The sequence below is a fragment of the Melospiza georgiana genome, chromosome 3, assembly GCF_028018845.1.
Source record: "Melospiza georgiana isolate bMelGeo1 chromosome 3, bMelGeo1.pri, whole genome shotgun sequence".
Taxonomy (NCBI): Eukaryota; Metazoa; Chordata; class Aves; order Passeriformes; family Passerellidae; genus Melospiza; species Melospiza georgiana.
The window spans coordinates 101,919,938-101,934,825 of NC_080432.1; the positions used below are offsets into that span (position 1 = coordinate 101,919,938).

A 14,888-nucleotide genomic window follows, 5' to 3' on the forward strand; every position below is an offset into this window, starting at 1 on the left:
ATAACAGTTATTAAGATGCTTTTCATTCTCCTTGAGAAGGATAGTGAATCAGTGTAAATGGAATGCAGGTGATTTTCAAAGTTAAATGGGTACAACTTCTTTGAACAGTAGCATTGATCAATCATCACAACAAACTGCTGATGACTGATTGCCCATCTCTTGAAGCCTGCACGAATTTGTGTAGAAAATGTTTTATCCCCTGCAAATCATGAAATTGAATCTTTGTTGTTTGAATGCACTGTTAGTGCCTTTCAGTGTGTTGTTCCCATGGATCCCAAGGCAGTGTAAATGCTCACCAAAGTCAGTAAAGCCACAGCAGCTTAGGCCAGGTAGAGATCTGCTCCCCAGCGTTTGTAGAAAGAGACGGGTGACCTGACAAACTGCTCTGAAATAGAAATCCATAGCAGGTAACAGGCAGAGGAAGAAGAGCCCTGTCAGCAAAGGGGTAGGACAAGGCTGGAAGTGTCAGCAGGACACAGGTGAATTCTCCATGAAAAGCACAAGTAAGAACCAAAGCTGTGAAGCCTTGGGGAGGGGCACAGAGGAGAAGGAGAGTGAACATGGAGCTGGGGGCTGTGCAGGGAGGGTGTGAGCTCCAAACTGATGGGCAGTGAGGCTGGCTCGACTGTCCTGTTTCTGCCCACACCATTTTATTTCCTTTACCACAAATGAGGATCTGGAGACCTGACACACCAGGCCCCCAAGTTCTCCTGCAGCTCTGGTGAGTGTTTGCTGCTCGATTTCAGCAGGATGGCTCCAACATCCCTGTGCAGAGGTCAGAGGCATCTCTCCCATTCTATCCTTCCCTGTTCCTCTGAGCACTGGATACTTTCCAGACATGGTGCTCAGCTGAGCTCAAGTCGTGAAAGCACCCACCACTCTGGCCACAGCACCACTGGATGCTAAAGTAATGTAGAACACACAGGATCAAATGCTGCTCGTAGAGCTAAATAAAATTTTTTTTCTCTGCAAATTGATGTATCTTTATTAATACTTTTCAATTTATTGCAATGCTTGTAACAAACATTACTGCTACACAGATAAGTTTTGTGATTAAAGAATTACCAATGACATCTAGCTGAACAAATGCATTACTTCACTTAACAAGGCAGAAATATATATGTATATGTGCCACAGGTATTTGAACAGGGTTCAATTTAAACCAATTAATAAAATAGCCTGTTTGGACTAAAAATAATTGTTGTCTGAGAATACGTGAATTCAACAGTGCTAGAAAATCCCTGCCATCTGACGTAGAAGGATTTATAGGTTTAGTGGAAATTGCTTTCCCCACTGTCCAGATTAAATACTGCAGGATGATTTTTTGTATGAGTAAACATCCTTCCAATAACGATCAGACCGATAATGTCTTAAAAAGAGAAACAGGATCTACATTTAGATTTTCTTTTTCTTGTATGGACTATTTCTGGATACTAGACCTTCAGGTAACATGTTGACTGTCCATAAAATGCATTTTAGCATCTTCCTCCTGCTGTGGGGATGGATTTTATCCACTGAATGCAGAACCCACCGACAAGGAAAAGAAATACATGAGGTATACAAAAAAGGCAGGTGAGTCTCATGTTTTTATATTCAAGCAGCTACAGTTTGGATAAATGTAATGTTTTGGGTGATGATAAAATGACTAAGAGATAATTTGAGCTTGTATTTGCGGACTGTGATCTCTCAGGCAAAAATATTTCCTGTCGTTTCTTTTGCCAATGAGTAAGTTTTAATGCATTTTATACTGTCAAAATCATTGTTTCTTTAAAAAAATAGGTTTCTGAAGTGTCTCAAAGTTTGAAATGGTACAAAAAAAAGGCATTTATATTAATGGTAGTTAAATGTGATAGAATATTTACATGAAAGTGAAAATGAAATTTAGGTCCATGAGAATTGTTGCATTCACTAAAGATTAGATGGACTTGAGATTTCAGATTAAAATATTCAGAATTTGGTTTTTTGTTCCCATGTTATTTGTTTTATAGACCTTTTAAAAGGAAAAAATAAAGTCTCAGCAAGGCAATGGTCGGTTATCACGGTTATCAGAAGAAACAGAAAGAACATTCAGTATATTGTATTAATATGCTAAAATTATCTAAAACATTGTCTATTCTTTCTCTCTCTCTTTCTCTCTTACAAAAAGACAATGTGATATTTTGCTCTCACTATCTTGTAGACAGCCATTTTAGGAGGATTTGAGTTGAGGAAGGGTTTTTGCTACAACTGAGTTCTGATTATTTATATTCTATTTGGGAAATAGTTGGAACTTTGTGTGAGGATTTTTATACTCAGGCACAAAACAAGTTACACCTGGAGGAAAAAAAGACTTTTTCTTTTTTTATGTAAGAATATATCTGACACATTTAATTTTGTTTAAATGCTGTGTACTGTTGCTTGTGACAGACTGAACCTGTGTTGTCTCTGCTTTACTGTAGTGCTGTTCTCTAAAGACTCTGTATCATCCATACTGTAAAGTGTATAGGCATGGAAATGCAGGAATGTCACAGTCCTGAGGAATTCAAACAACTCCTATAAGCCTTCAGAAAAAACAGCTGAAAGGTGGAAGGGATGGAAAGTGCTTATTTTCCTACAGTCCCTTGTAGCAGGTGAGGGGCACCTTCCAGAGTGACTGCAGTGTCCTGATCAGTACCTGGGCGTCCATGGACCATTTCATACAGAGGAAGTGGCTTCAGCAGTGACACCACCTCCATGGAGGTATAGCTGGCAAATGGATGCAGTGCTCTCTTCATGACCAGCCCCCAGGGGATGCATTACCAGAGCCAGTATGAGTACAAGACATGCACAAAATCCCTTTTTTTGTGGAGGCTTCATGACAGTGAGAGCAGAGGTGATGTGTTGGCTGTAGCAAATGAAGGGGGTGGAAAGCAAGGTGCCACCGTGTGACCTGGGAAGCATGCAGACGAGAGGAACGTGCACACACAGCCATTTTCTTGCTTATCATCTTTAGGGAAAGCTCTATACTGCACTAAATGCTTAAGAGTGTCAGTGCAATGAACTGACAATATAACAAATCAAAGCAGAAAAATGTTAAAAAGGGGTGAAAATGGAAAAGAAATACCTATTCAGTCAATTCAGGAGCTGCCCCTTCCCCTATACGTTGTGTATGATGTGTAATTGTTCCAGGATTAGCCCATTGGAACGCCCTGAGGTGGTGTGGCTCTGGAGAATTGGCTCCACTGCCCTCCCAGCATGACCTCACTGGCCTGGGAGGGCATTTCTGGCCTATTTTTTCCTCAGTAGGGCACAGTGATGTTGAGGAGAGCTGATGGGGAGAGGAGCAAAGCTGGCCTGTGGCTGTAGGGCTGGTTGTCCATCAGCAGTGTCGTGCCCAGCACAGTGCCCACTTTGCCCTGTGATGGCACAGCCTGTGAGACACCCATGTAGGGTAAAAAAAGATGATTATGGCCATCCATAGGATGCCCATAGGACCTTAGGATTTCTTCCGAAGCACAAACAACAAACCCTTCTGTGCCAAACCCCTAACCTTCAATGTCAAATTCAGAACAGAATTGCAAGTATTTTTTAACTCTGGCTTCCATCTGTTTGGTCCTGTTCTGTGCTACCTTGTCTCCTCTCCATCAAGGTAATTGCAGCCGGACCAAGCCTCCACTCATCTCTGCTTACATACATTTAGGAGATAAGGCTTCTTGCATTTCTCAGTGTGGAATATTTCCCAAGCTTTGACCTGGCCATTTGGCTGTTTTCCTCTGTCCTTTTACTGCTTTTTCAGGATTGACATCAGGACTAGGTGCAGTATACAGCCCTCCAGCAGGTGCTGTATGCAGAGGTAATCCCCCTGACCTTCTGGGACTGCTGTCAGGATCTCCCAGTGGAAGATCATGCCTGCCCAACACTACCAGGCATCTGTGTATGGCAGAACACCTCATCTCAGAGGTCCAGCCAAGCCTCTTTGCTCTCATGGGGTGGTCTCTTATGTTAAGATGCTGGTTATGTAAAACAGTTTTGAAGTAGCCATGATTCCTTGGCACTTTCAATCAAAGTCCATGCCTTTTTCCATCACAGAGTTAGATCCTGGATTCAAAAGGATCCAGAGGACGGTAACAACCTCTGCAGCAACAGAGGATGGTATATTACATCAGAAAAACTTGCAGAGAACATTACTCCTGAATATTTTGGATTTGACTCTGTTTCCCCCTCCCTTCAACACCCATCTCTGAATGCAGGAGAAGTTAGAGTAATTGACCTCTTTACTCCTCTCTAAACACTCTTGTTTCTTGCTCCTTAAGGCTTGTGGTAAGGACCAGGATGGAAATCCATCCCTCCACTGTAGCCTTTTCCTTCTGAAGAAAGACAAAGGCCTCAGTGGAGATTGATGGGAAAATCTATTTGACATGGGAAAGGCTGTCTCCACACCATCACAGGACGCTCAGGATGGGTTGATTTGCACCCATGACCTCCCTAACCCCCAGAATCCCTACAGAACAACAAGGTCATCCTCTTGCCCTAGTGCCAGGGCTCAGGGCCAGCCACCGGTGTTGGCACACGGCAGAGGCACCTGCTGTAAGGACCTGCCAGCATCCTGCTGTCTCTGACAGTCGTGTCCAGCTTTGCTCCTGATTGCCATGGTGCAGCTGATGGAGGAATACACAGGCTTTTAGCTCGTTTCTTTAGATGGTGTGTCAGTTTCTTCCAGGTGAGACTCACTTGCGCTGAACTCTGCTTTCAAATTAAAACTCACCACTGGATCTGCAGTTTTCAGAGTTTTCAGCTCCAGGGCTTCTCTTTTCACCTGCCCAGATCCAGCTGAGCTCACATCCACAGCCTTCACATTCTAGAGATATGGTGAGTGGAGTACACGGGGAGCTGCAAGGTCAGACACCTTCTCTGTCACAATATTTTTCACCGCAGGTACCCCATTCTAGCATGAGACACAAGGGCTGTGAAGAAGAGTGAGCAGACAGGAGAGGTTTTGCCCATGAGAGTCCATGCATGCACCATAGTCTTATGAGGACTGGGTTTGCATAACATGAATTTTGAAAAAGGTCCCAAATAATTCCTTAGATAAAGCTGCTGAGGCTTTAGGACATAGTGTGACAAGAAAATGGCAAATCAATCTAGGTTAAAGTATGCAGACAGTCACAGGGAAAGCAACATAGTAGATAGCTTTATTGCATGGGACTTACTACAGAGCCCTCAAATATTGTAATTCACTGTAAAAATGTCTGTGTGCCAGTCAAAGACTCAACTACTTATTTTTGCTAATCTCCAGGACAAATCACCTCAAAGGAATTTCACTTCAAAGAGCAGCAATATAAAAATAAAAGCTTTCTCACCTTGCAGACCCGTTCACAGTTTGCAGTCAGCCATGTGCAAAACCAACAGGGATTGCAAGGCTTTTTCTGCCTGTTGGGTTCAGGGTGCCAAAACTCCTACAGAAAGGAGCTGAATTCTGGAGCACTGGCAAGAGAGCTGTCTGCTGTTTTCCCAACTGCTCAGGCTCTTGGAAAGCCACCAGGCTTCGGAGGAGGGGGGTCACTAGAATGATGCAAAAGCTCACTAAAAGTCAAAACATCGTTGTGCCAACAAAAGGGCCAAAGCCTGTGCTGCTAATTAGACTTGCAGAATCTACTAGAGAGGATGAGCAACAGGGAAAGAACTGTCCTGGAGCTGAGCCATGTTGTTCTGCCAGAGCTAACTGCTGGGGGGAAAAAAATCTCTTTTAACACTAAAATCTCCCTGGACAGCATTAACACCACCTTTCAGACAAACAGCTTTCAAGAGAAGAGATTCCATTGTAAAAGGTCTAGAGATCATGTTTGTTTAACCTTACCTGAGATTCACTTCGTGTTGTTAGTCATGCCTCTACCATTACCTGACCAATAATTTTGTCTCACTTTTATCTGCAAATAGTAACCCATTTGCATAAACAAATCTTGCTAATGCAAGCTGTCTTTAGATCACACTTGTGGAGTGCATGGTAAGACTGTAAAATGCCTGTGAAGGCATTGCCACATTATCAGTGGTGAGCCAGATGCAGTGAGCCCACAGCTCCCCAGGCATTGCTTTCTGGGATCAGCTTGAGTTGTGTCTGGACACCACTTGCTCCAGCAGAGCTGGGTCTCAGGAGAGCAAGAGGCCAGTGTGGACTTCAGACCTTCTGTGTGCAAGTGGTGTCTCTCCATCTACCCAGTTAGTAACTTGCCTTCCCCTTTCTTCCTTTTTTCTTCATCTCCTTCACTCCTTTTCTTTCCCTCATTCAAGGTTTCTCCTCTTCTTCAATCAGCTGTTTCTCTTTTTTTTTTCTCATCCCTTTCTTTGCCCTCTGCTTCACCTACCTATTTTTTCCCCCACATCCCTTGCCCCTGTCACACAAACCTGCCAAGATTTACCCTGTTGCTTTCAACTTCATATTACTTTGTGGCTTACTTCAAAGCCTTTTCTTCCCTCCAACCATGCTCCTCTTCTTTACCTTGTTATACATTAGCTTATTTTTCATTAGTGCTTTGCTCTTTCTCCCATTTGCCTTTCCACCCCTGTTGTTCTTTCAAGAAATTTCAATTGTGCATGGCTCCTTTTCTTGGACCAGCCAGAAGTGTCCCCCTCTGCTTCTCATAGCAAGTGATGATGCTTTGAAAACTCTATTTTCTACTTTCATCATTATAACCAGCCTCCTTTCACCCCTTCTAGAATTTGCCTCAGGTCTATGTGCCACACAGCTTCCTAACTTTATTAGTTTCATTGGTGGCAGAGCAGCCTCTACTGGCACTTCTGTAGCCATGTTCATACACCCAAGTACTCCTCAACCTTACTTGGCCCCTAATGACAGAAGCTTCGGGTAACATTGCAACTTGCTCAGGATCAGCAGCTTCATGTTTTCTTCTGGCCCACCATTACTACACGTGTTTTATGAGCTGTTGTGAGGAGACATAACAGGCTGTGTGAAGCCTAGCCAAAAAAAAAAAAAAAAAAAAACAAAAAAAAAAAAAAAAAAACAATTTGAAGATGCTGCAAGGTAATTTCTTCCCTCCTGAGTGCAAATAAATTGATTTTCTCATTGCAGAGTTGAGTTCACATCTGAAATGGTGATGTTTTTCTTCTAAAATATGCTCAGTCACCTTCCAAACTCACTTCTGTGAAAGCACTCACAGATTTCAGAGTGAATTTCACAGTGTGATGCCATGCTTATGTACTTTCTGTCAAATTTCTTCTCCTTGCTATGCATTGTGGAAAGTCTTGAGTGACAGATTCCTGCCCACTTGCACCAAGCTACTCCTGAATTCATATGCTCGCACCATTATCACTTGGCCAACTCCTCCTTTCCCACTCTGAGAGCCCTGCTCTGCCTGCCTGGAAGGCTTCTTCACCTCCAAAATCTCTCCTCTTACTCAGCTATTTTTTCTAGCTATGGACATTGGATATGTGAGATGTGGACTTGCCTTGGTGTTGCTAACACCATTGAAATGGCTTCTGCCTGGTTTGCTGCTCTGTTCCCAATAATGCTGAACCATTGTTTGTCCTCTTGGGCACTGTGCAGCATTAAGCTGATGTTTACCCAGAAATACCACAATGACACTTCTTTAGCAGTAGCAGTTGGTTTGGAGGCCATCACTATTTTGACGTCATTTCTGAAAGCAAAATGGAAAAAGTTAAAAATACAAAGTAGAAATCAATGTACACTTTTCTGAATTTGCTAGCACTGAATTGTCCTGAAGTCATGAGAATCTGCTGCAATTCTTCACCCAAAGCTCTGATTTTAACTACCTTGAATAGTTACATGTCCTCAGTAAATATTGTTTCCAGTAATTACTCTTTTATCCAAAATAATTTATAAAGCTATTGAACAACAATGATCCTATCATAGGTATCATGGGACTACACTGGGAAACGTTCTTCATGGTAAAAACTCTGCATAATTCCTCTTTTTCATGTTTTGTAATCATTCCCGTGTGGGGAACTTCTTTCTGACTTCTGATTTCTTTACAAGAAGACCCTGTGAACATTCCTTTGGAATTTGTGGTACAATGTGTGATCTTGATTACTCTTGTCTACAAGGCAGTAACTTTTTAGAGAAGGCCATTATTTTACAACAACTCCATGAAAGGAGGTTGTAGTGAGGTGGGCACCAGTCTCTGCTCTTAGGTAACTAGTACAGGACAAGAGGAAACAGCCTCAAGTTGCAGGAGAGGTTTAGATTAGATTATAGGAAAAATATTTTCGTGGGAAGGGTTGTGAAGTATTGAAACAGGCTTCCCAGGGAAGCAGTGGAGTCACCATCTCTGGAAATGCTAAAAAAACGTGGATATGGCATTTGAGGTCATGGTTTAATGATGAACATAGTGGTGGTCTCAGGTTGATGGATGGACTTGATGATTTTTAAAGGTCTTTTCCAAATTAAATGTTTCCATATTTCCAAAGGGCATAATATCCTTCAAGAAAACTCTTCTTCAATACATACTATATTTATCTGGTGTCTACTTTTGGTGGTTTTTGCTATCTTTGTAGCTAATTAGTCCAGATGAACAGTCAGTAGCTTTTTAGAGTCCCAAAGAAGTTGAAAGCTGCCATCTTCCAGTCCTGTGTCACCACTGACTATTTATTCAACAGTTTCTTACTTGGCTTTCTTCTGGGTAAATGCCTGTTGACTTGTTACTGTTCAATCCATTTACTTTAAATCTATCTCTGCTCCTGTGCTAAGATGAATATTTCTTAACGTTGCCCCAACAGCAGAATTGTTACAATTATGCTTTTTCTGTTCTATTCTATTACAATTAAAAATTTTTTGCCTACTTATTCCCCATTCATCATTTATACATTTATTTCTCCATGTTCCACGCAGTTCTTAGTGCTATCTTTTCTTGCAGTTCGTCGTATAGGCATCAGACCTTTTCTCTAACACATTGTGGCTTTGAATTGGGACCCTAGATCCCCAAATGCCTGTTTCTCTTTCAAGCGTGCCCTCATGCCTGAGTTTTATAGTTCTGTCATCTGTCCTACTATTGAAAACATTGACCAGCTGTTTCCAGGATGAAATCTGTGAAATGTTGTTTAGTGTCTCTCAGCAGCAGCAAATTAATGGCATCACATTAGCCCAGGTACTTCAGACATGTTCAAAGTCACAGCTTCATCTCAACCCTGTTTCCCTTGTTTAGTAATGACATATTAAAAACCTCACTTAAATCTACTTTTCCTCCTGCTTACACTAAGGCAGCCAGTTACACCATCAGACAGGACATTAGACTGGTTTGACGTCAATTATTGCAAAGATTCACACTGACTGATCTTTATAATCTCATTATTCCCTGGGGTGGGGGGCGGGACAAACCAATGGATCACTTGAGTTTGTCAATTTATTTTCGTATCTCAAAGCTCCAACCTCCTTCTTTTGTACCCTTCTTAAAACCAGGTATTGTTTTCACCCTCACGCTCTCCCAGGGGCATCACCCACCTCTGAGGAATCCTTGGAGGTGGTGGCTTACAGCTCAGAGTCTGTAGCAGCTGGTATTCCCACTGCTCCTGGGGTAATGTCATCAGCCTCTGCTGACTTAAATACCTCAAACTATCTAAATACTCCTTAAAATGTCCTTCCCTGATCTACACTATGCTGTGCTTGCAAGTCAGCTTTTCTTCTGAGACTGGCCAGACATGAAACCTTCCAGCATGTTCTGCATTGCCCCATTAGTTCTCCCCTTCCCTTCATCTGCTTCTCTTTCTTACTTGGCTGAGTCCTGGCACCACGCCTGCCTCTTCCTAGCTGGCAGGATGGACCTTCTGCTTCCTCCAATTCTTCCTTTCAACATATGTAACACCAAATTCAACAAACACCCATGCACTGGATGCAATTGCTGCAACATAGGGGCACTTCCACTTTTGCAATATCAGGTTCAGTGTCAGGACCTCAGGTGGCACAACTTTTCTGTGAGTTATCAACATGTGTATGTATGTTCCCTTTTTTCATATGTGTGTGTATGTTCCCTTTTTTTCTTTAGTCAGTGTTTATGTCCAGGCAAAGAGCAAAAGAAGTGCAACTTTTAAAGGGTGCATGAATGTCTCCTGCTTATTTTGGAGTCTGAGACTGACCTGTATTCAAATAACAATGGACTAAAATGGGGTTCTCATTGAATTTTCTGTATCACTCTAAAAAAAGATGGTAGAAGACCTCAGAATCCCACAGTTTCTCAGACTTCTAATGTAAAGACCAAAAATAGTGCTATTTCCCCCTTTCTTTTAATATATTTAACACTATATATTATGATAGCAATGTATCATCTTTCTTCACAATCTTTAAACCTACTAATCATAAGGACACATAGTCCAAAATAATTACAAACAAATAAGGGCTTGACAAATGCCCCAAAAAAACCCCAACAAAAACACGTCATGATAAATTTTCCTCAGTTCTTAGAGTCTTGTTTACAGCTCATGGCTTTGCATGTCTCTCAATTTGAGTACAAATTAGTGGGTTTTTATCCTACATTATCCCTGGGTAATTAATGTTGCACAGTGGATCATGTCTGGTGAAGTGCATGTCACCAGGTAAAAGCAGTTTCCTCCCATTTCAATTTTGCTCTTTTCTCCCTCAGGTGCTGGGTGGGTTTTCTTCCCATTTAGCTGCCTCACTTTTCCTCCCCCTGCAAAGCTCTTCTCTGGGCCCTGGACGACTTCTCAGTCTTCACGTGGACCTGCTGCACCACCTATCCACCAGCATCTCCTGCTTGCTGAGAAGCCTTCCCAATTCATTTGCAAGCCATAAGGCATTCTATGGAGGAACTTTCTGTGAACTCCCCACTCCAAACACTCTTTTTCCTTTGGAACACAGGCTGGGAAGTTCTTTAGCCCAGCAAGGCTCACATGTCTCCAGGAGCAGGACATTATCTCTGTCCAGCACCACTCTGTGGTGAGGGGACACCACTACTCATGAAGGGCTGTCCAGGCTCTCTTTGCCCCAGGAGTCATCCCACAAAATGATGAGGCACTGTTTGAGTCTGATGCCTCTTCTCTTCTCTTCTCTTCTCTTCTCTTCTCTTCTCTTCTCTTCTCTTCTCTTCTCTTCTCTTCTCTTCTCTTCTCTTCTCTTCTCTTCTCTTCTCTTCTCTTCTCTTCTCTTCTCTTCTCTTCTCTTCTCTTCTCTTCTCTTCTCTTCTCTTCTCTTCTCTTCCCTTCTCCTTCTCCTTCTCCTTCTCCTTCTCCTTCTCCTTCTCCTTCTCCTTCTCCTTCTCCTTCTCCTTCTCCTTCTCCTTCTCCTTCTCCTTCTCCTTCTGATATCTTCTATTATTACCCAATGTTTATCTTCCCTCCCCACCTCTGCCCATCCAGCCTCTTTTCTTCTCAGTCTCACCCAAAGCACAGGCACTGTTGCAGATCCCAGCTCCCTTTGTCTTTGCCCTACTTTTTCCCTGCAGGAACCTCCTGTATGTTTGTGCCAACAACCCCCAGTTCCTTTTGCTTCTCCCCCATTCCCTAAACCAGCATTCTCCAGTCTGGTTTTGGCCTTTAATAGGATGCTGATGTATTAACCCCAGTCAATAACTGGTCATAAAATAGGGAGATCAAAGCCAAATATGTAGGCATTTAATAGGTATTTAATAAGATTTTTACACTTCTAACAGATCTAACCAATACACCTTTGTCAATCCCATGTTCATCCTGCCAAGACTTTGCTCCCCGTGGGGACTTGTGCTGCCTCCACTGCCCTCTCCTGCCTTGTCCAGATGTAATTTGATGGGAAGACCAAGCAGAACGTGGGTGCTGGCATTCCCCTGCCCATCATGGCATGAGGTGTGTGCAGCACAGCAGGTGCAGGATGGAGGCACAGCACAAGCTGCCCACCCTGCTCACTCAGGGATGGGGGGGCCCAGAGCTGAGTGCCATGGCATGGCTGGTGGCCACGAGGGACTTGTATCACTTTCTTTACTTTTTGCTGGAAACTGGCTCAACAAGCTCCATATCCCCTGTTGCCTTCCATCAGTGGCAAGGAGGTCTGTGGATCAGCTGATCTGTGAGATTATAGGTGGGGAATGTATGTTGCAGAAGTAACTGCAAACTAAAATGCTATGACGGGTAATGACCTCTCGCACATTTGTTTTGGTTGCTTCCAAAAGATCTTATTTCCAAGATGAAGAATGAAGAACACTGTGGGGTTTGTGGTGCATATTGTAAGTGTGGATCTGACATTCCTCTGACACGTGTCCTGTGAAGTTGGGCATTTGGAAACGCTTGCTGGGACCTTTAGATGTCAGGGTTGGACTGTTTCTTCTGGAAATTAGACACTGTTAACCCTAACCCTGCAACCTTTTTTGCTGTGTTGGAGTGGCTATTAGAGCAATAGGAAACATCATGCTTTAAAATACAAAAAGGGTAACTGCCTTTTGCCTTGTGTCTGTACCAGTAGTGATCAAAATCTGGATTGGCTGATTTTCTTCCCCAGCTATCCTACACTTCAGCCACATCATTGCCTCCCAGCCCCAGCAAGCCTCAGACTCTGGGGCAGAGGCATCTCAATATCCCTTGAAGCAGGGGGTACATCTGGGGCAATAACAAGGACTTTGAAGAGCTTGCATCACCCCAGCTGCCCTCAGGGGCCCAAGAGCTGTGAGTAAATGCCACTCTGCTCCAGTTGTTGCTTTTTCACAAACTATCTCTGTGACCTTCATGAGACATGAAATGCCTTTTGGCATTGTAGCTGCTAGGAGATAAGTATTAACATTGTGGGGGAGGAAAAAAAGGGTTGTTCATTATTCAGTATATTTTACCTTGGGAATGATTGTTTAGTTTTAAGGAGCCTGTCATCCCAGTGAAAGCAGGAGGGACACTCACAGGCAGTTGTGCTGAGCAATCTGTGCACAATGTCTGGGCTGAATCTCCTGGCTGAGGCTGTCATCCACGAACACCCAGCAACAGCAGAAGCCACAGCAGCTTTCCATTGATTCACAGCCCAGACAGGCAGGGTAATGGGGTGCCACGATGGAGCCGCCATTGATCCCTGAGCCAGCAGAGGACTCCCCAGGAACCAGAACAGAAAAGGTATTTACTGAGTAGAAAGAAATGGGGCTTCAAATTGGAGTAACAGGGTAACAGGTAAAAATGTTCTGCTGCCACAGAGCTGTGGCAAGGGGAACAGGGCTGGCAAAAAGAAGCAAAATACCCAAACCAAAGCTCAAATGAACACAGTACTCTGCAGTGGATGGAGCACGGGGGACATTTTATGCTTGTCTGTGGCAGGGAAATAAAGTTAACTTTAGAGGAGAGAGAGGAACACCCGGAGGAAATAAAAGGAAGCACCCAGGGTTGCTGAGTGCAGAGGATGGGGAAAAGTTGGCCACAAATCCTTGATGGCCATGCCTTGAAGTCTCCCTTGACAAGCAGAATAGGGACAGGGCCACCATGAAGCATTAGATAAGACCTACAAGGGAAATGAAAATTAGAAATTGCAAGAACATGGCCTGCTTCATCCCTGTTCAAATACCAGCATTATTCCTGAACAGCCAAGAGTTTACTAGGGCACTTAAAGTCATGTAAATAGGTCAGCTTGTTGCCAGAATCTGCTTATCCCCAAAACACAAGAAGTTATTTCCTGACAGCCAGCAGATGAGAAGCAGGCAGCAGTGAGACATATCAGAGTGTCTCAGAAGGCAGAAGGCTCCACAAAGTGCATTTTGCATTTGCAGGTGTTTTGCTTTGTGATGCCCAGGTCCAAGCAGTGCCACAGAAGCTGCTTCTTTTAATGGCAATGGTGTTGCATGGCCCAAAGACCCCCCCAAACACTCATCTGCCTGTGCACTTATTCCTAGAATTCCTCTGGGAAACACAGAGTAGATCCTGGAAAAAAACCAATCCTACTCTTCCAGTTCTTCACTTCAGGGTGAGTCAGTACTACAGCCCCATTTGCCCATTCCTGACCTGGTTGTCTGCTTCTCTGTGGCAGCAGCAGGATGAATTTCCCTCCCATACTATTGGCTTTTGGAATGCTCCCAGCCCAGAAAAGAACTGTCTCACAAGGCCTGGGCTTCCTCCACTACACACCAAAGGGACAATGGTGCTCAGGTGCTGTCAACCATTACTGCAAAAAGTTTTGCCACTCTAAGTCTCTACAGAGGGATTTGAAATGTATGCTAATGGGCAAAAAGCCTCATTAGCAGAGTTGATTTGAGTTAGTGTTTATTACATAGAGAAGCTAATTTTTTTACTTTTAGTTAAAGATGACTTAGAACTGTTAATTGTTTAAAATGTTACTTTTGCTCAAGCTAGCACTTACATGGCCAAAAGCAATATTCTTGCCTTTAATGATTAAATAAAATATTGGCCAAAGACCTGAGAAGACCTTTCTTGACAGCCAGATGGGAGAGGTATGAAGCCAGAAACAATTTGTTGTTTTTTTTTCTTCCCCCCCCCCCCCCAAAATAATTTGAAAATCTTTTCTTGTGAACAGACAGTGAACATACTCTGGTCTGCCGGTGTAATGGCTGTGCCCCCAAGGGTAGCTGCTGTGTCCAAAGCCCCTGGTGTTGCCAGCCAAGGCTGGGCAGGTGGGACCTGAGCTGCCTGCTTGGGTACTTTGCCAGACAGTCAAAAAGAGAGGTGTCCCACCCTACATAAATAATTTTTACCTTGTCTCCACTGTGAGCCCGTGCATCCCTATCCTCCCCATCCTCTGCCATGCCCAGCCTGACACCCACCTTTGGTGAAAGGCTGCAAAAAAAGGTAAGCACCATTTCTCACATGTGACAGAAGGTAAAGCTGCGGGGATCCGGTGCCTCCCTCCTGACATCCTCTCCCGCCTGCCTGTGCCCACCTGTCTCAGCTCTCCTTTTCCCGTTGTTCCTGCAGCCGGCCGCAGCGGCAGCGACGGGAAGCCCACGGCGAGGCGCACAAGCAGGGCAGGTAAGCAGGGCCCTCAGGAGGCCGCT

The 14,888-nt window shown here is 43.7% G+C and overlaps 1 protein-coding gene across 1 annotated transcript in view; it reads left to right on the forward strand.

Annotated features, from left to right (window-relative positions):
- Window positions 1-1,347: 1,347 nt before the first annotated feature.
- LOC131081282 (gamma-aminobutyric acid receptor subunit rho-1) overlaps window positions 1,348-14,888 on the forward strand; it is a 30,379-nt gene continuing 16,838 nt past the window's right edge. The window contains exons 1-2 of the mRNA XM_058020293.1: window positions 1,348-1,572; window positions 14,809-14,862. Coding sequence (XP_057876276.1) covers window positions 1,451-1,572; window positions 14,809-14,862 — 176 coding nt within the window. The 5' untranslated portion in view covers window positions 1,348-1,450. The remainder of the gene's footprint in view (window positions 1,573-14,808; window positions 14,863-14,888) is intronic.